Here is a 16,623-nt window from a genome sequence, read left to right on the forward strand (position 1 = left end):
AGCGACACAAGTGGTTAAGGTGGTAAAGAAGGCATGTAGCATGCTTGCCTTCAATTGGTCAAGGCATTGAATACAAAAGTTGGCAAGTCATGTTGCAACTGCGTAAGACTTTGGTCAGGCCGCATTTGGAATATTGTGTGCAAATCTGGGGGTTTGCCACACCATAGGAAGATGTGGAGGTTTTGGAGAGTATACTGAAGAGATTTAGCAGAATGTTGCCTGGATTGGAGTGTATTTGCTATAAGGAAAGGTTGGATAAACATGGATTGTTTTCGTCAAAGCGTCGGAGGCTGAGGGGTGACCTGATAGAAGTATATAAAATTATGACAGGCATGGAGAGGGTGGATAGTCAGTTTCATTCCCAGGGTGGAAATGTCAAATATGAGTGGCATTGGCTTTAGGTGAGAGAGGGAAAATTTAAAGCAGATGTGCGAGAAGAGCATTTTTTTTTAAACACACAGAGTGGTAGTTACTTGGAATGCGCTGCCAGGGGAGATTATAGAAAAAGATATAATAGCAAAGTTTAAAGACAGGTAAGTGAACAGGCAGAGAATAGAGGGATTCGCACCATATATGCGGGCAGCTGGGATTATATTAGAATGGCACCATGGTCGGCACAGACATAGTGGACTGAATGGCCTGTTCCCGTGCTGTACTGTTCTATGTTCTATCTCTAATACGTCACCCTTCATGTTCCATGCTAGAGGAAATACAGACATAGTACAATACAAGACTGCATACTAATGCAACATTAGTGGATGGCTGACAATGACTTTCAGATATTTTGTCAGTGCAAACTAGTAAGTGCTTGATGGGATGAGGAAGGGACTCCCGCATGCCTTGAAGATCCAGGGCATCCATCCCTGAAGTTACAGGCTTTTGCACAGTTCACAAGATTGACCTCTGGGGAGCTTGAACAGTGACAGAACTAACCCATAATCCAAAGCACTTGTTGTGTTAGTGAGTTAGTGCTGCCTTTATCCAACACTTAATTTATGTGTTGTTGGCACTTCTTCTCCTAAGTAATTGCTGGATTAAGCATGTAATACAAATTCAACACACCAAAAACAGAAGCTGAGCTGTCAAAGAAAATTACCACTGCATTAAATAAATACATTCAGGAACAAGTTCAAGTTAATTCTGGTCACATTGATCTTATTCAATCCTCACCCTCAGCACAGAGTGTGCCTATATTGAATAGAAGCAGATCAAGAAGAAAAGAATAATGAAAACTTCAGACAATTTATACTGAAAGAGTTTTGCTCACAAGTAATTAAAAAGGTGCCATGGAGGAGTAACAGCCTTTGTGCAAAAAGAATGGGAAGTCGATAGTCTTTCAGCAGACGCCAGCTTCAATTTGTTACCATCTCTGAGGAAGTTTCGGCCACGGTTCGGAGGCTGCTGATAATTGCAGGAAACCATTAAAGCCATTTACAGGTGACATTAACAGATTACCAGAAGGGGAGGTCGTAGGTATGCATCATAATCCGGATCCTGCATGGCTGAAGCTACAGTGCAAAACCTGGCTCTTTTTCTACTGCACCTTCCAAAACTACAAACTTCACCAGATGAGGCTGCAAGTACACAGGCACATCGCTTCCTGCAAATTCTGCTTCGAGTCACTCATCACCCCAACTTGGAAAAACATTGCTTTTCCTACAATGCCACTGGGTCAAAATCCTGAAACTCCTAACCTGATAGCACAGCAACACAGAAATTGCAGCATTTCAAGAAAATGGTTCACCAAATCATTCTCAAGTGTAACCAGAGCAGGGCAATAAATTCTGACCTTGCTGCAGATGCCCACATTCTGTGAATGATAAAATGCACGAAACACATGACTTTCACGGCTGTTTGTGTAAAAAGTGTTTCCTGTTACTACCCTGAAAGATCTGGCTCTAATTTGATGGTTATACCTCCTTGTTTTGGACTAGGCTTGTTCAGTAGGTCAGCACATTGACCAATATCAAACAGCACTAACCTGCCCCCAAGAAACTGAAGCAGAAGTTGGAGTGACAGAACTGGCCTAGTGAAGGGGAAATGAGAAAAAAAATGGGAGCCCAACTCCTATTCACATTGGATCAGAATATGTTCTCGATTACATTGCAATGCCTCGCTTTGCTCTCCAATTTCCACTCCCTTTCAGTCACGTGGGTCACTGGGTGAGGCACTTGCAAATATTTGAGGCTCATTGGACTGCATACCTTCAGCAATCAAACATCTACAGACAGGGCAAGAAAAAGAAGGCACTAAGGAAAAACATTTTTAATATCTATATTGTACCTTCCACAATCTCAGAACATCCTAACACGCTTTACAGGCAACAAGGTACTTTTGAAATGCAGTTGCCATGATATTTGCAGAAATGTGGAAGGTAATTAGCACATACAGCGATGAGCTGATTGAAGAATAGACATTGGCCACAATGTCTCTGTTCTTAAAAATACTGCCATGTAATATTTTTTACGTTTGCAGGTCTTTGCTTAACAGCTCACAAATACAGTTGTAACGTTAAGGTCAAACCTCTAAAATGGGTCTTGAACCCACATGTACAGATGGAGAGGTGAGAGTATCATTCACTGAATCATGGAAAGCACCAATGGAAACAAATCTTTGGCCTTTCCCATTAGCACTGACCATTGCCGTGTGGTCCTCATATCATAAAATATAGCTTCTACATAATTACGAGAAGCCTAAGTGGAGTGGGCAGGAAGGATCCATTTCCGTAATCTTTCATTCCATAACTATGGTACAATCCTTTAAAGTAACTAACAGAAATATTACAGGGAAGCTTAGAAATGTTTTCACCTCAAGCGTGGTGGGGGGCCTGGCTGTCACTGCCTGAAGAGGATGATAATGTAAACGACCCTAATCATATAAAATAAATGAGATACACTTAACTGCAGTAGCCATGAGGGCTAGACACCAAGACTTGGAAAGTGAGAGGAGAATGGACAGACTTTCATAAAATCCAGCATAGACATGATGGGTCAAGTGGCCTTCTTCTGTGTCGCATATATTCTAAAAGAAAGCCAAGAGCTGAATTCTGACTTGCCGATCACTGTGAGCAAGATATTGATACTAGCCATAAAATTCACTTGTGTAATCAAACAATGGAAAAAGTGCTTCTGTTTGGATTTCCAAGTGGAGGGAAGGCTGATTGTCTTTTACTGAAATTTCCCAAGTAGTTTGGGCAGATTGAGTTTTTGCACAAGGTTCACACCTATATTCACAAACACTGCATGAAAAGCAGACTAGCACCCATGAATCTCATCTAAATTTGATAAATTAAGCTGAAAACTTTGTGATTCAATAGCAGTCCTTAATTATTCCTGAAACAATATTTACATGTGGTCACAAGTTCTACTCTCGACCCTTTTCTATCGTGACTGCGTTGTGTATAATACTTTGAATCCTGCTCGAATTTCATATCCTTAAGGAGCATTCACAATTCAAAACTGCAGGTCACTGATGAAAAAAATACCACAGCCATTAAGAGTTTGATCTCTGCCTTGGTTACTGAAGTTTTCACTACCTGCAAACACCTCTATTGAAGCTAGTCTATAAATGAAAAAAGACAAGAAATCTTAAACAGGCTCTAAAATTCTCCAAAACACACACTACTTTGCTACTGGGGCAAAACACAGCTGAGACCATACAAGGCTGGATAAGCTACAGATAATCCATTAGGTGAAAGTGAGGACTGCAGATGTGGGAGATTAGAGTTGAGACTGGGGTGCCGGAGAAGCACAGCAGGTCAGGCAGCATCCGGGGAGCAGGAGAATCGACATTTCGGACAAAAGCCCTTCATTAGGAATGAGGCTGTGATCCAAGGAGGTGGTGAGATAAATGGGAGGGGGTGGAGTGGTGGGGAAGATAGCTGAGGGTGCGATAGGTAGATGGAGGTAAGGGTAATGATAGGTGGGAAGGAAGATGGACAGGTCATGAGGGTGGTGCCAAATTGGAAGGTTGGAACTGGGATAAGGTGGGGGCAGGAGAAATGAGGAAACTGGCGAAATCCACATTAATTTTTTGTGATTGGAGGGTCCTGAGGCAGAAGATGAGGTGTTCTTCCTCCAGGTGTTGGGTGGTTAGGGAGTGGCGATGGAGGAGGCACAGGACCTGCATGTTCTTAGCGGAGTGGGAGATAGAGTTGAAGTGTTTGGCCGCAGGGAGTCTGGGTTGATTGGTGCGAGTGTCCCAGAGATGTTCTCTGAAGCGCTCTACCAGTAGGCATCCTGTGGACCATCTCAGACACCTCCCTCTCCTTCCTGGACCTCTCCATCTCCACCTCCATCAATGGTGACCGACTCAATATCTTCTACAAAGCCGACTCTCACAGCTACTTGGACTACACCTCCTCCCATCCTGCTTCTTGTAAAAATACTCTTATTCCAAATTCCTCCGCCTCTGCCGCATTTGCTCCTGAAGATGACCAGTTCCACCACAGAACACGCCAGATGATCTCCTTTAAAGACCGCAATGTCCCTTCCCACGCGGCTGATAATGCCCTCCAGCACAGCTCTTCCACTTCCCGAAACACCACCCTCGAACTGCGCCCCTCCAATCGCAACAAGGACAGAAACCCCTTGGTCCTTATCTTCTACCCCACCAACCTCTGTATACATTATATAATACTCCGCATTTCCGTCACCTACAAACAGACCCCACCACCACAGATAAATTTCTCTCCCCACACCATCCGCTTTCTGTAATGACCGTTCCCTCCGCGACTACCTTGTCAGGTCCATGACCCCCACCAATCCACTCTCCCCTCCCCTCCCGGCACCCTCCCTGCCACGGCAGGAGTTGCAAAACCTGCGCCCACACCTGCCCCCTCCACCTCCGCCCAAGACCTCAAAGGAACCTTCCACATCCATCACAGTTTTACCTGCACTTCCACACGTGTCATTTACCATATCTGTTGCTCCCAATCCGGTCTCCTCCACATTGGCGAAATAGACTCTTCAGTCCAACTCGGCCATGCTGACCAGATATCCTAAATTAATTTAGTTCCATTTGCCAGCATTTGGCCCATATCCTTCTAAACCCTTCATAGTCACATACCCATCCAGATGCCTTTTAAATGTTGTAATTGTATTAGCATTCACCACTTCCTCTGGCAGCTCATTCCATACACACACTGTGTAAAAATGTTGCCCTGTCACCTCAAACCTATGACCTTTAGTCTTGAATTCCCCTACCCTGGGGAAAAAAAACTTGTCTATTCCCTCCATTCATTCCCCTCACGATTTTATAAACCTCGGTAAGATCACCTCACAGCCTCTGACATTCCAGGGAAAGGATGCCTACTTGCAGTGTGCTTCAGAGAACATCTATGGGTCACCCACACCAACCAACCCCACTGCCCAATGGCCCAACACTTCAACTCCCCTTCCCATGCTGCCAAGGATAAGCAGGTGCTGAGCCTCCTCCATCGCCGCTCCCTAACCAGCCGACGCCTGGAGGAAGAATGCCACATCTTCTGCTTCTGGACCCTCCAACCCCACGAGATTAATGTGAATTTCACCAGTTTCCTCATTTCTCCTCCCCCCCACCTTATCTCAGTTCCAATCTTCGAACTCGGCATCGCCCACATGACCTGTCCATCTTCCTTCTTACCTATTTGCTCCACTCTCCCCATCAACCTATCATCATTACCCCCCACCTCCATCTGCCTATTGCACCCTCAGCTACCTTCCCTTCAGCCCCATTCCCCTCTCATTTATCTCTCCACCCCCTCGGCACACAGCTTCATTCCTGATGAAGGGCTTTTGCCCGAATCGTTGATTTTCCTGCTCCTCGGATGCTGCCTGACCTGCTTTGATTTTCCAGCATCACACTCTCGACTACAGATAGTCCATTGCCCAGTCTCCTCACATTTTGCAGCCTAGTGTCTGGTAGCTACTGGCATTTATTTACCTGGTTATGTGGCTGAAAATGTTTCCTAAAAACACCACATGTCCTTTAAAGTTTTCAAGAACAAAAAAGTTCAGAAAAGTTTTACAAGGATTTTGCTGTGGTTTGAGGGTTTGAGGTTTAGGGAGAGGCTGATTAGGCTGAGGCTATTTTCCCTGGAATGTCGGAGGCTGAGGGGTTTATAAAATCATGAGGGGGAATGAATGGAGTGAATAACTAAGGGTTTTTTTCCCCCCCAGGTTAGGGGAGTTCAAGACTAAAGGGCACAGGTTTAAGGTGAGAGGGCAACTTTTTCACAGTGTGTGTATGGAATGAGCTGCCAGAGGAAGTGATGCATGCTGGTACAATTACATAATTTAAAAGGCATCTGGATGAGTACATGACTAGGAAGGGTTTAGAAGGATATGGGCTATGCTGGCAAATGGAACTAGATTAATTTAGGATATCTGATCAGCATGGCCGTGTTGGACCAAAGGGTCTATTTTCGTACTGCACAACTCCATGACCTCAACCTGTTGTTGTGACTTCACAACTTTGGAGTATTGCTTGCTGAAGCTTCTCACAAAGGACCATGTGAAAGAGATTCTTGAGTATGTAGGGTTGGATGTCCATCTAATTCTCTATTCTATCAAATTCTTAAACATCTCAAAGGGAAAGTACTTTCTGGGGTGGATGGTAAAGTTCTCTAACTTTAAAATCAGTGGTACTGTTCGGGGGAGGGATAATACCAGGATGCACTTCTTAACACAAAGGGCAGTGAAAATCTCTAATTCTCTCCCTTCACAAAATACTGTTGAGGCTGAGGTCAATTAAAAATTCAGAATGGACTTCACTAAATTTTTGTTTAATAAAGGGATGAAGACAAATGAAACCAGGCAGAATAGCCTCCTCCTAGTCCTATACTTAAAGAGGAGCTAAGTTTACATAATTATACAAAATGACGAGGAAGTGATTAACATGCTAGAAGAACAGAAAGAGATGGAAATGCAGGGTGAAGACAAGATGAACATATTTGGAAATTAAGTGGTAAAGAAATGCAGAAAATATACAGTGTAACTCTAGTTTTACTTCAAGCTGTCAAGTCTCATAACTGTTCGTCATATATTTTTGAGGGGCCAGGATATTGTTCCATTCCATTTGTGCTTTGCCTGAAATCTTGTCCTTGCCTCATTGCCTGTTGACCCTTCATCTTATGTTCCTCAGCATATTTTGTCAGAGACGAGTCACTACTGTCTTCCATTCTTATCGTCAGGGGAAGAAGGCAGATCCAAATTCCACCTTGGTTGGAATGGGATTTGAGTAGTTACTGTTGGTATTATTCTGAATCATACATTAACCATCTAGCCAACTGAATTAATCAGCTCCCATCTAAATATTGCAAATACAAAGAAAAATGTCAGCTGTCTCCAAAAAGGTACTCTTTTACCTTTGGGTAGAGAAATGAACTAATGCAATCCCTATCCTCTGGGGATATGTACATTCTGTGGGAGTTCTTTGGCTCAACTGATCTCATGGTGGGAACTTATTGTATGTTAATTACATCAGAAATTATCCTCTGCCTTTGAAATGTTGCTTTTATGTGCAGAAAGCTAACTGCCACAAAATAGTTATCCTCAAGGTCCAGCAATTTGACACATAAATGAAGTGTTAAAACTAAACCCATACAAACTATAGCAATCTGTTGTTCACAATCTATCTCCCTGAAACTTAAAACTGACTTTGAACATATTTACGTGTTGAGTATGAAAGGACTGTTCTGATCTGAGATGGCAAAGACCTGTTCAAAGTTATACAAGTGAGGCAAATTCTCACTGTTCAGGAGTTTCCCCGCGTTCAAGCATTCATTTCTATGTTGCATGATTCATCAAATCTCTGTCAGGTATGAAGTTAACTTATCTTAGGACTGATAGTTAATAGATACTGAAAAGGAATCAAGATTTTATTTTTGGGACAGTTGACAGGAATATGTCAAAGCATTATATTGCTGAAAGCTAAATTTTTTTACTGCTTTGGTGTAATCATAAATCTTGTAAATAAACTTGGTTACTAGTTTTTGCTAGTACATCATGATCTAACTGTGCAGTATTTTCCACCTATTTAAAAAATACTGTTAGATGCAGCCAAACAACTATATGCATAAAATATCTCAGTAGCAGAGCAGCTTTTAATCTTTGGGTCACAGTTTCAATGTACAGAGATAGTGAAGAGCAAGGCCATGGGGGAATGAATCATAAGACCAGAATTTTAAAATTCCTGAACCAATTTAGTCAGTGGGTACAGGGTGAGGGGTGATGGGATATGGTATGAGGTAGGACATAAGCAGCAGAGTTTTAGATAAGCCCAATTTTAGAGAGAATAGGCCAGCGAGGGCAGTAATGGATTAGTGCAGTTTGGAGAAAACAAAAAAATGGCCCAGAGTTAATTCAAGACTAATGAATAGAGATGAATGCATGTACCTTGTGGAATCGGGTGAGGGTTTGGTGCGTCCCTGGGCACTTCCTTCCCAAATGCTGTTAGCTACTTCGTTCCCAATGGATGACATTACTCGGATAAGCTCCAGGGGCCAATCGTCAAGATCGAGGGAGCGGACCCGTGACAGGTGGGTGCCAAGGTTGCGGTGGATACCTGAGCATTCAATACACATGAGAGCTCCTAGGTTCAAACTGGCCCAGTCTGGATCTGGAACAAATTCAAATCAGTAAAAAGCTTACTAAATGGTGCATAATAAATGTCAACACACAAGAAAAATACTGGAAATCTGAAATAAAGCAGAAAATGGTAAAAATACTCAGCATGTCTGTCAGCAGCTGTAGAGAGCAAAACAAGAGTTAATATTTCATCTGATTGAAAGGTCACAAACTATAATGTTAAGTCTCTTTCACTCTCCATACATGCTACGTGTCTTGCTTACTAAATGTCCCTTCGTGTGCCTTTGAACTGGACGATGAGAATCGTTTTATTTGTGGACAGACTTATCCTCTGTTAACAGTATTTTTATTTGAACACTGGGTCCTGATGACTTCAGGAGAAGTTGTTGAGGTAACGTAATAGGGATGAAGGAATACAGTTATGTGGATAGACTGGAGAAAATGAAGCTGTTCTCCTTAAAGTGGAATTGGGTAAGTGACTGTAAATATTGTAAATATTTGATTGTGTAAATAAAGAGAAGCCTTCTCAAGTGGCTGAGGAGATCAATTAAGATGATCAGCAAAAGATCAAGAGGCAATGTGAAACTTTTGATCCACCAAGTGGTTAGGATTCAGAATGCAATGCCTGGTAGGATAGTGGATATGGAGCAGATAACGAGTGGAGCTGGAAAAAGCACAGCAGGTCAAGCAACATCCGAGAAGGAGCGAAGTCACTTTTCCTCATGAAAGGTTCTGACCTGAAATATTGACTCCCCTCCTCCTCTGATGCTGCTTGACCTGTTGTACTTTTTCCAGCTCCACTCTTTATCCACTCTGACTCTCCAGCTTCAGCAGTTCTCACTACCTCCAAGTTGATGGATACAAATTTAAAAGGAGCTATCAAAAAGGAACTGAAGATTCCTGAAAGAGGAAAGTTTGCATGGATATAGGGAGAGAGCAGGGGAGGTGCCTTTAGAATGAGCTGTCACAGTGTAGATGGTCTAAACAGCTTCCTTATATGCAGTATCATCTCATAATTCTATGTTAAATAATAAGTGAATGGAATCATTAACCTAAGGAGAGTCAGCCACCTTGCTGTGTAGTTTAATAATCTTTAACACTTGTGATTCTCAGACTGTAAACCTGCTGAGGTCAGGAAATAAAATCAAGACATTTTTGGTTTTTATGGCTCAGTGACACTTTAGATATATCTATGAGCTAAATGAGAAATATAAAGTCTATCCCCAAAAGCCACCAGTTCATTAAACATTTTCAGTATTTATCACACACAGTAGACAAGCACAATATCTTGTTTAACACTGACAGTTGCACTATAGAAGGAGCTCCTAAAGGGATCCCTTCTTGTTACGATCAAAACATATTTTTTATCCAATTAACTGTGCTTACTACACGTGGTTAAAGCAGGGTCTTTGGCCTCAAAGTACTAGAAACTACTGGGAACACCCTCAAAGAATGCTGCCAAGCATGAGTGTTAGCCACTCAAGTGTACTGTTCTGTCATGAGGTACATAGCACCATTAACAACTTCTGAGCATATTATTTATGATATGGTTAAGCCTGTGCTGGAGTACTGCATCCAATTCTGGACCCAAAGGATTGGGAAAGCATTGGAGCAGGTGGAGACATTTCCAAGAAGAGAACCAGAGACCTCAGTTACGTGGAATGGTTACAGAGGGATTGTTTTCCTTAGACCAGATAAGAGGAAATTTAATAGAGATAATCAAAAATTATGAGGCAAATAGAGAGAAATTGTTTACACTGGCAAGAGGGTCAGCAACTAGAGAACACAGAAGGGAAAAAGCGAGGGGGAGACAAGATTACTTTTTTACTGTGTGTTGTTACGAGCTGGAACGTACTAACTTAAAGGAGATTTAATAATAAATTTTAAAAGGGAACGTAATCTGAAATATAAAAAATGAGACATTTGCTAGGTTAAGGAGAAAGAGCAGGAAAGTGGGACCAATTGCAAAGAGCTGGCACAAAAAAAATGATAGGCTGATGGCCTTCTCCTGTGCTGTATGATTTCTGTGATCTCCTAGAAATTCTTTCTGGTCAGGAATGAGACAGAGATGAAGAAGGAAATAACATCTGACAGAAAATGTCTTTTCATCACTTACTTAATGCCTCGCAGTCCACACAATGAGAGTTGCCACGAATGTTTCTGATTGACTGAAGAGCGATAGCTTCATTCTGGCTTGCCAGTCGTGACTAAGCAAAGGCAAAATAATAGACAGATACAGTCAGTGCCAATGAATGTAGCCACAGCACATTATTTAAGCTGAATGTTTCTACAATGATCATGCTGTTTTTCTGAGATTAATTACCCCATGTTTCACAAATAAACACAGGTCTGCAGGTCTGGGAGATTATTCATAGTAGAATTCATGTTTAATCTGATCAATAGGTTAAACAGCAAGAAACAGAAAACCTAGAGAAGTACAGATAGTAATATTGATGGTCAAAGTATTTTACAACAACCTTAAAATTTGAGCTAGGGCATTCGGGGGTGTTGGGAGTAAACAGCTGTTACATAAAAGATAATGAGTCAAAGTTCAATTGAAAATTTCAAAACCGAGATTGACAGAGTTTTGTCATTAATTACTCCAGAACTAAGGCGGCAAATGGGAGCTGTGATCCAATTGAATGGTGAAACAGTCTCCAAGGGCTGAATGGCCTTCTACTAATCTATGTTTCTGCCAGCAACACTGCATGCATTTTGAGGATATTGAACAAAACCTTTGTAACAAGGGGATCACTGCATTCCCTCTTTTTAAACATCCAGATACAAGTGCAGAAAGGTAGGGTCCATTCCTTGCACGTTTACCAGAAGATGTACTCAAGGCACTTCCACATTTACCAGAAAATATACTCAAGAAACTTGCATTTTATTATAAATTCTAACAAACTGCACTAGATAGATTAGCGCTGTGGAAACACAGGGCTGCTTAGTGGCACCCACTGTCCTTAATGGATCTTGTAAACCAATTGAAGATCACTGTTTGGCTGTCCCTGGAGACTGTTCTAATTGGATTGTTATATACAGAACAAAATTAAAGCTCCAACAGCAAACTAATGAAAGGGAGTGCAGTATTTGTTATTCTGTGCCGTCTTGATGCCAAATTTTACTCAACTTTCATTTTTCTCTTTAACCTATAACAGCTTTTCAATGAGGTTTTAACTGGGGCTTGTTTAAAAAGAAATATAATCTGAACCATGTACTGAAGGCACCAATACCAAATTTAGATTTGGTTGAAATAATGTACAGATGTTTAAACTGGAAGTGCCATGAGCAGACTGTCCTTTTAATAGCATGGAACCTTACTGAAAGGGAAGGAGAACTTTGGCTTTCAGTACCACAGCTACGACATGGAGAAAACCTTAAGAGAGGAAGCAGTTACAGTGCATATGATAGTGGAGCATTGTCAGTAAACCAAGTAGAACAGAGGAGCTCAGGAAAATCACCTTGTTCTTGCTGCTCTCGCAGGATTGCAAACTAGCCAGAATCTGACTTTCAATTGCTTGGACCCACGCGTCCCTTTCCTCATAAGAGGCAGCTTCAAAATGCCAGGTCTGGCCTGTCAGAGACACGATGATAAACTCAAAATTCTCTTCTTGCTCTGTAAAGGAAACAAAAAGTAATAGTCTGAATAAGTAGAGAAACAAAGCTATGGTAGGCAGTGGTGGTCGGCTGGGATGTGGGAGCTTGTTAACACCTGCTTGAACCCAAGGCCTGTTTTTTTGCAAATTGCTTCAATCTGCATACTTTGAGAGTCAGTTTGGAGTCAGTAAAGGTCAGAGAGAAAATGCAGAAGCATATGGCCAATAGGTCAACAAACTGTTAATGAGACAGTATTCAGAGTAAAGCACACTAAGGGTTAAGAAAACTTTGGAATAAGACTGGGTTCCCCAAGTGAAATTTAACAACTGAACTTTCACTGGCTAATGAGTCTAACATGTCTATTAGATTATATTGGGATCAGAAGTTAAACAGTTAAAGAGGAAGGTTAACATTTGGAAGTGATTACTAGAAGAAAATTGACCCCTGTTTTTTCATCATCTATTACAGAGACAACAGAGGCATAATTAGGAATTACTGGTATCATTCAGAAGCAGCTTTGAAAAGTTGACTAGTTTCAAAGGAGTGCCTTGCAACCCGATAGCTAACATTAAAGGGCATCAGAAGATTACTCACTCCTGCATATAATTTAAAAGGAAAGTCACAAACAGCATCTGGACAATTAAAGAACAGAATATGGAGAGAAGTTTTTTACTTCTCAAAAAGCAGAGGAGTTGCAAGCTTCCTTGAGCACTATTTCAGGCTTTGCAGGAGTACTTGAGTATTTTCATCATTTTGTACAACATATTACATTTGAAGACACACAGAATGACTGGAGAAAGTGAAAAGGTGACTTAAAGGATGATGCCAAGTCTGAAAAACAACAACTATCAAGAAATGGTGAACATGCTGTAGCGCATTTCTCTAAAAAAATGAAAGCTGAGGGGAAACATGCTAAAGGTGTTCAAAATTCTAAAACAGTTTTAGATGGACTCACAGAAGATGTTTCTGCTGATGGGACAATCGGAAGCTCAGGGTATAAATTTATCTTTGTCAGTTCCCTGCTCAGTGGCAAACTCAATGGCAAGACTCATTGTGACCCTGTCTCAGAGCTAAAAGGTCTGGGTTCAATCCCCACTCCAGGACTTGATGGCCAAGGAATCTGCTTTCCTAACGAGGCCAAACAGGGTCATGTTTCAACCTGGAAATCCAAAATCTGCCAATGGTCAGTGGTAAAGGTTAGAAAGGCGACTAGTCAGTTATGAAATGGAAAGAAATCGGAGCTTCTACTACCACTGTCCCTAGCTCTATGCTATTAACATGCAAATACAAATGTTGGCTGCCATAGCAACTCAAACCCCTAGAGGTTGGCGTATGGGGAGAGGGTTCAGGATGGGAAGGAGAAGAGAGGAGTGGATTAGATTCGTGCCAACAGCAGAGAGTTCAATTCCTGCTCTGCCTGCGGTGGATCCGAGAGCTGCTTCCTTGCCCTGCCCACGGAGGAGATCGCGATGTTGTGGTCAGACCCGCCTTTGGGCAGAGAACTCAACAAGCGGTTGAATTTGGACTAAATAGTCTCTTTTTGTGCTGTACGATTCCATACACACTCCCTCTTTAGACAGTTCTAATGATAGTATAGGCGGAGGCAACAGGTCTCATGTCAATGTAAAAGTTCATGTGAGAGCAGCGAAATGTCAGAGCTGAGTATATTTTTGCTGAAACGTAACAGCAATCACTAATACTGAAATTCTCTAATCATTTGTGATGCAGTAATGCATTTTTTAAGCAAAAGGTTGAGCAAATACTGACATTTAAATTCCTGCTGGGGGCACCCAGTAACAATGGGACTTCAATCACTTGTGGCTGACTCCACACTTTACAGTACAGATTTATTCAATGCCAATTGGTGATAAAACAGAAGCTGTATTATATAACAAAAAATGTTTCCAAAACAAATCAGAATCAATTATTTAAAAGCTGTGAAAATTACAATTTCAAATACAAGTTTATGGCTTATAAAAAAAACCATACACTGAGGGCCTCAGGCTCCATTCATTGTGATAGAACTTTACACATTAAAAAAAACATTGTCAGGAAAAAATTAAATTAAAACCATTCACTGACGTTGTCTGTAAGTAACATGGCAACAGCACCACGATTATCTGACCCACTCGTTTTCCTTTTAAACTGACAACAGCACTCAACTGGTTGGCTTACTGGAATGTGACCAACTTTGCATTCTGTATATCATATACAATTTCAGGACTACATGTATTAAAATGCCTTGAAATGGATTTCGGGCAGTTGAATAAATTGGCCTCTTGACATTTTGTATAAAGAAAGAAACTAATTTATAATTTTCGTGTACAAATGAAAAAACTCAATCTTCTATTAAACAAACATGTGATTGCTGCCTTTGCTGAAAGCATTTCAAGTCAATTTATGAACTTTGACTTGGCTGACCTTCAGCAGTGCAGAATAACAGGCATAGACTATAAAGCACCTGAACATGCAAATAACCTAGCATGCACCAGCTCTGGATTGGAGGCCAGCTACAAAGAGCATTACAGGCAATGTTTCGCAAAACAAATTAAATACTGTACTTAAATGTCACAGCACACGATTGTATTTTGCCACAGATCATTACACCTGCTACTTGCACCTTAAACTGCAATAACTTGAAAAATATTACATCGAATGCCAACATGTACAAAAAGGGGGTAGGGAGGAAGGGGGGCAGTGGTGAGAATGGAAAATAGGTTTCTTGAAGTAATTTAAACATCACTATTCCACAGCTAGAGGAAAGGTCAGAATTTAAGTAAAGAAAAAAGGAACATGTATGACATAAATGAAGCAGTTTAATAAAACAAAAACAAAACACAAACAGAATAAAAGCCCACACAAGTAGGCAAGTATGCTCCAGGCAAACTAATACCAATTTCTACTGGGTGATCAGGTTTAAGTTGGTGTTCCTCTTGGATTAATTACCTTCTGTGTTGGTGCTGGTGCTGCTGCTGCTGTATATGTTTCGCAAGCTACCTACACGGTTTAGTTTCCATGCTTTACGTTTGGCTGCATCCAGAGAGCAGAAGGAGAAGGCAAAAGGGAGAATGAGAGAGAGAGAGAGATATCAAAGTCACAGCGAGAAAGTAGACAACGAGCGGAGGGCGGGGGATGGTAGTGGCAGGCACTTGTTAAATATCCCGCAGCTAATAGGAGCAAGCACATTCAATTGCCACGGTTCTACCTCTCCAAACCGGGATCTTGGGTGGAGTGAAGACAAGTCTGGTGAAGTGGCAGAGCCCATACAGGCCAAGGAAGCAAATGACAGCTTGCTGATACTTATCCATCTCTCAATGCACTTCCTGCAGGTCTGAACAATCACACACATATTCACATCTGAACCATTATCTAGGTGCTTGAAATAGTTATAAAAAAACACAGTACTTTTCCCAACATAACTTATGTTATCAAAATATCCTATTTATTATAAAATAACAACACCTAACAATTGAAAATTAAACAAAAGGGACAATTTCTATTTAATGTAGCTTAAGTAATTACTGCATATATTCAACAAGACATTTCAGAATATAATTTTCCTCCCATGTTATCTTTCCTATTTCTTCTGAAACCTTTGATATTTGGTGGCCAACACCAAATGAGTGTGTGGTCCACACATTCAGAGGGAAGGCCTGTTTTTTTCTCAGTCATACAAATCTTTCCCCTTCAAACCTTCATCCCTTTTGAAAATTACCACTGAATCAGCTTCCACTGCCATTTCAGGCAGTGCATTCTGGATCACAATAACTTGCTGTACAAAAATGTTTTGTCCACATCTCCCCTCTAGTTTCGTTGCCAGTTATTTTGTCATGTATTTCACAGTCACTCTTCCCAGCTAAAACAGTTCCTCTGCATTTACTCTGTCACAACTCCCCTTTACTTTAATCACTCCCCTAACCTTTTCTTGACTGAAGAGAAAAATCCCAGCTTCTCCCTCTACATAAATGAAGTTTGTTACCCCTACAAAAATGCACTGGGAGCATATCACAGGTCAACCATTGGAAAGGAATGAGGATAAGGCAGGTATAACACGGAACAATAATAGACGAAAGTACATTAGACTAAGTTGGAAAGTGAGGTTAAACTATGTTTTGGACTGCTTTCTAGATCAGAGCTGAAAATGTGTTGCTGGAAAAGCACAGCAGGTCAGGCAGCATCCAGGGAGCAGGGGAATCGACGTTTCGGGCATGAGCCCTTCTTCAGGACTGAGGAAAGTGAGCCAAGAGGGTTAACATAAAAGGTAGGGAGGAGGGACTTGGGGGAGGGGCGTTGGAAATGCGATAGGTGGAAGGAAGTCAAGGTGAGGGTGATAGGCCGGAGTGGGGGTGGGGGCGGAGAGGTCAGGAAGAAGATTTCCGCCTACTTGCGAAACGTTTCAGAGAATACCTCTGGGACACCCGGACCAACCAATCCAACCACCCCGTGGCTCAACACTTAA

General features: G+C 41.6%; 1 protein-coding gene across 8 annotated transcripts in view; it reads right to left on the reverse strand.

Moving 5' to 3' along the window:
- agap1 (ArfGAP with GTPase domain, ankyrin repeat and PH domain 1) overlaps positions 1 to 16,623 on the reverse strand; it is a 765,714-nt gene that overhangs the window by 70,270 nt on the left and 678,821 nt on the right. For 5 of the 8 annotated variants that reach the window (XM_043693249.1, XM_043693248.1, XM_043693247.1 and 2 more), the window contains 4 exons: positions 15,111 to 15,194; positions 12,029 to 12,183; positions 10,684 to 10,774; positions 8,376 to 8,598 (listed from right to left, as the gene is read on the reverse strand). In XM_043693249.1, coding sequence (XP_043549184.1) covers positions 8,376 to 8,598; positions 10,684 to 10,774; positions 12,029 to 12,183; positions 15,111 to 15,194 — 553 coding nt within the window. The remainder of the gene's footprint in view (positions 1 to 8,375; positions 8,599 to 10,683; positions 10,775 to 12,028; positions 12,184 to 15,110; positions 15,195 to 16,623) is intronic. The other 3 variants (XM_043693252.1, XM_043693251.1, XM_043693246.1) reach the window with 1 other exon arrangement.

The sequence above is a fragment of the Chiloscyllium plagiosum genome, chromosome 7, assembly GCF_004010195.1.
Source record: "Chiloscyllium plagiosum isolate BGI_BamShark_2017 chromosome 7, ASM401019v2, whole genome shotgun sequence".
Taxonomy (NCBI): domain Eukaryota; kingdom Metazoa; phylum Chordata; class Chondrichthyes; order Orectolobiformes; family Hemiscylliidae; genus Chiloscyllium; species Chiloscyllium plagiosum.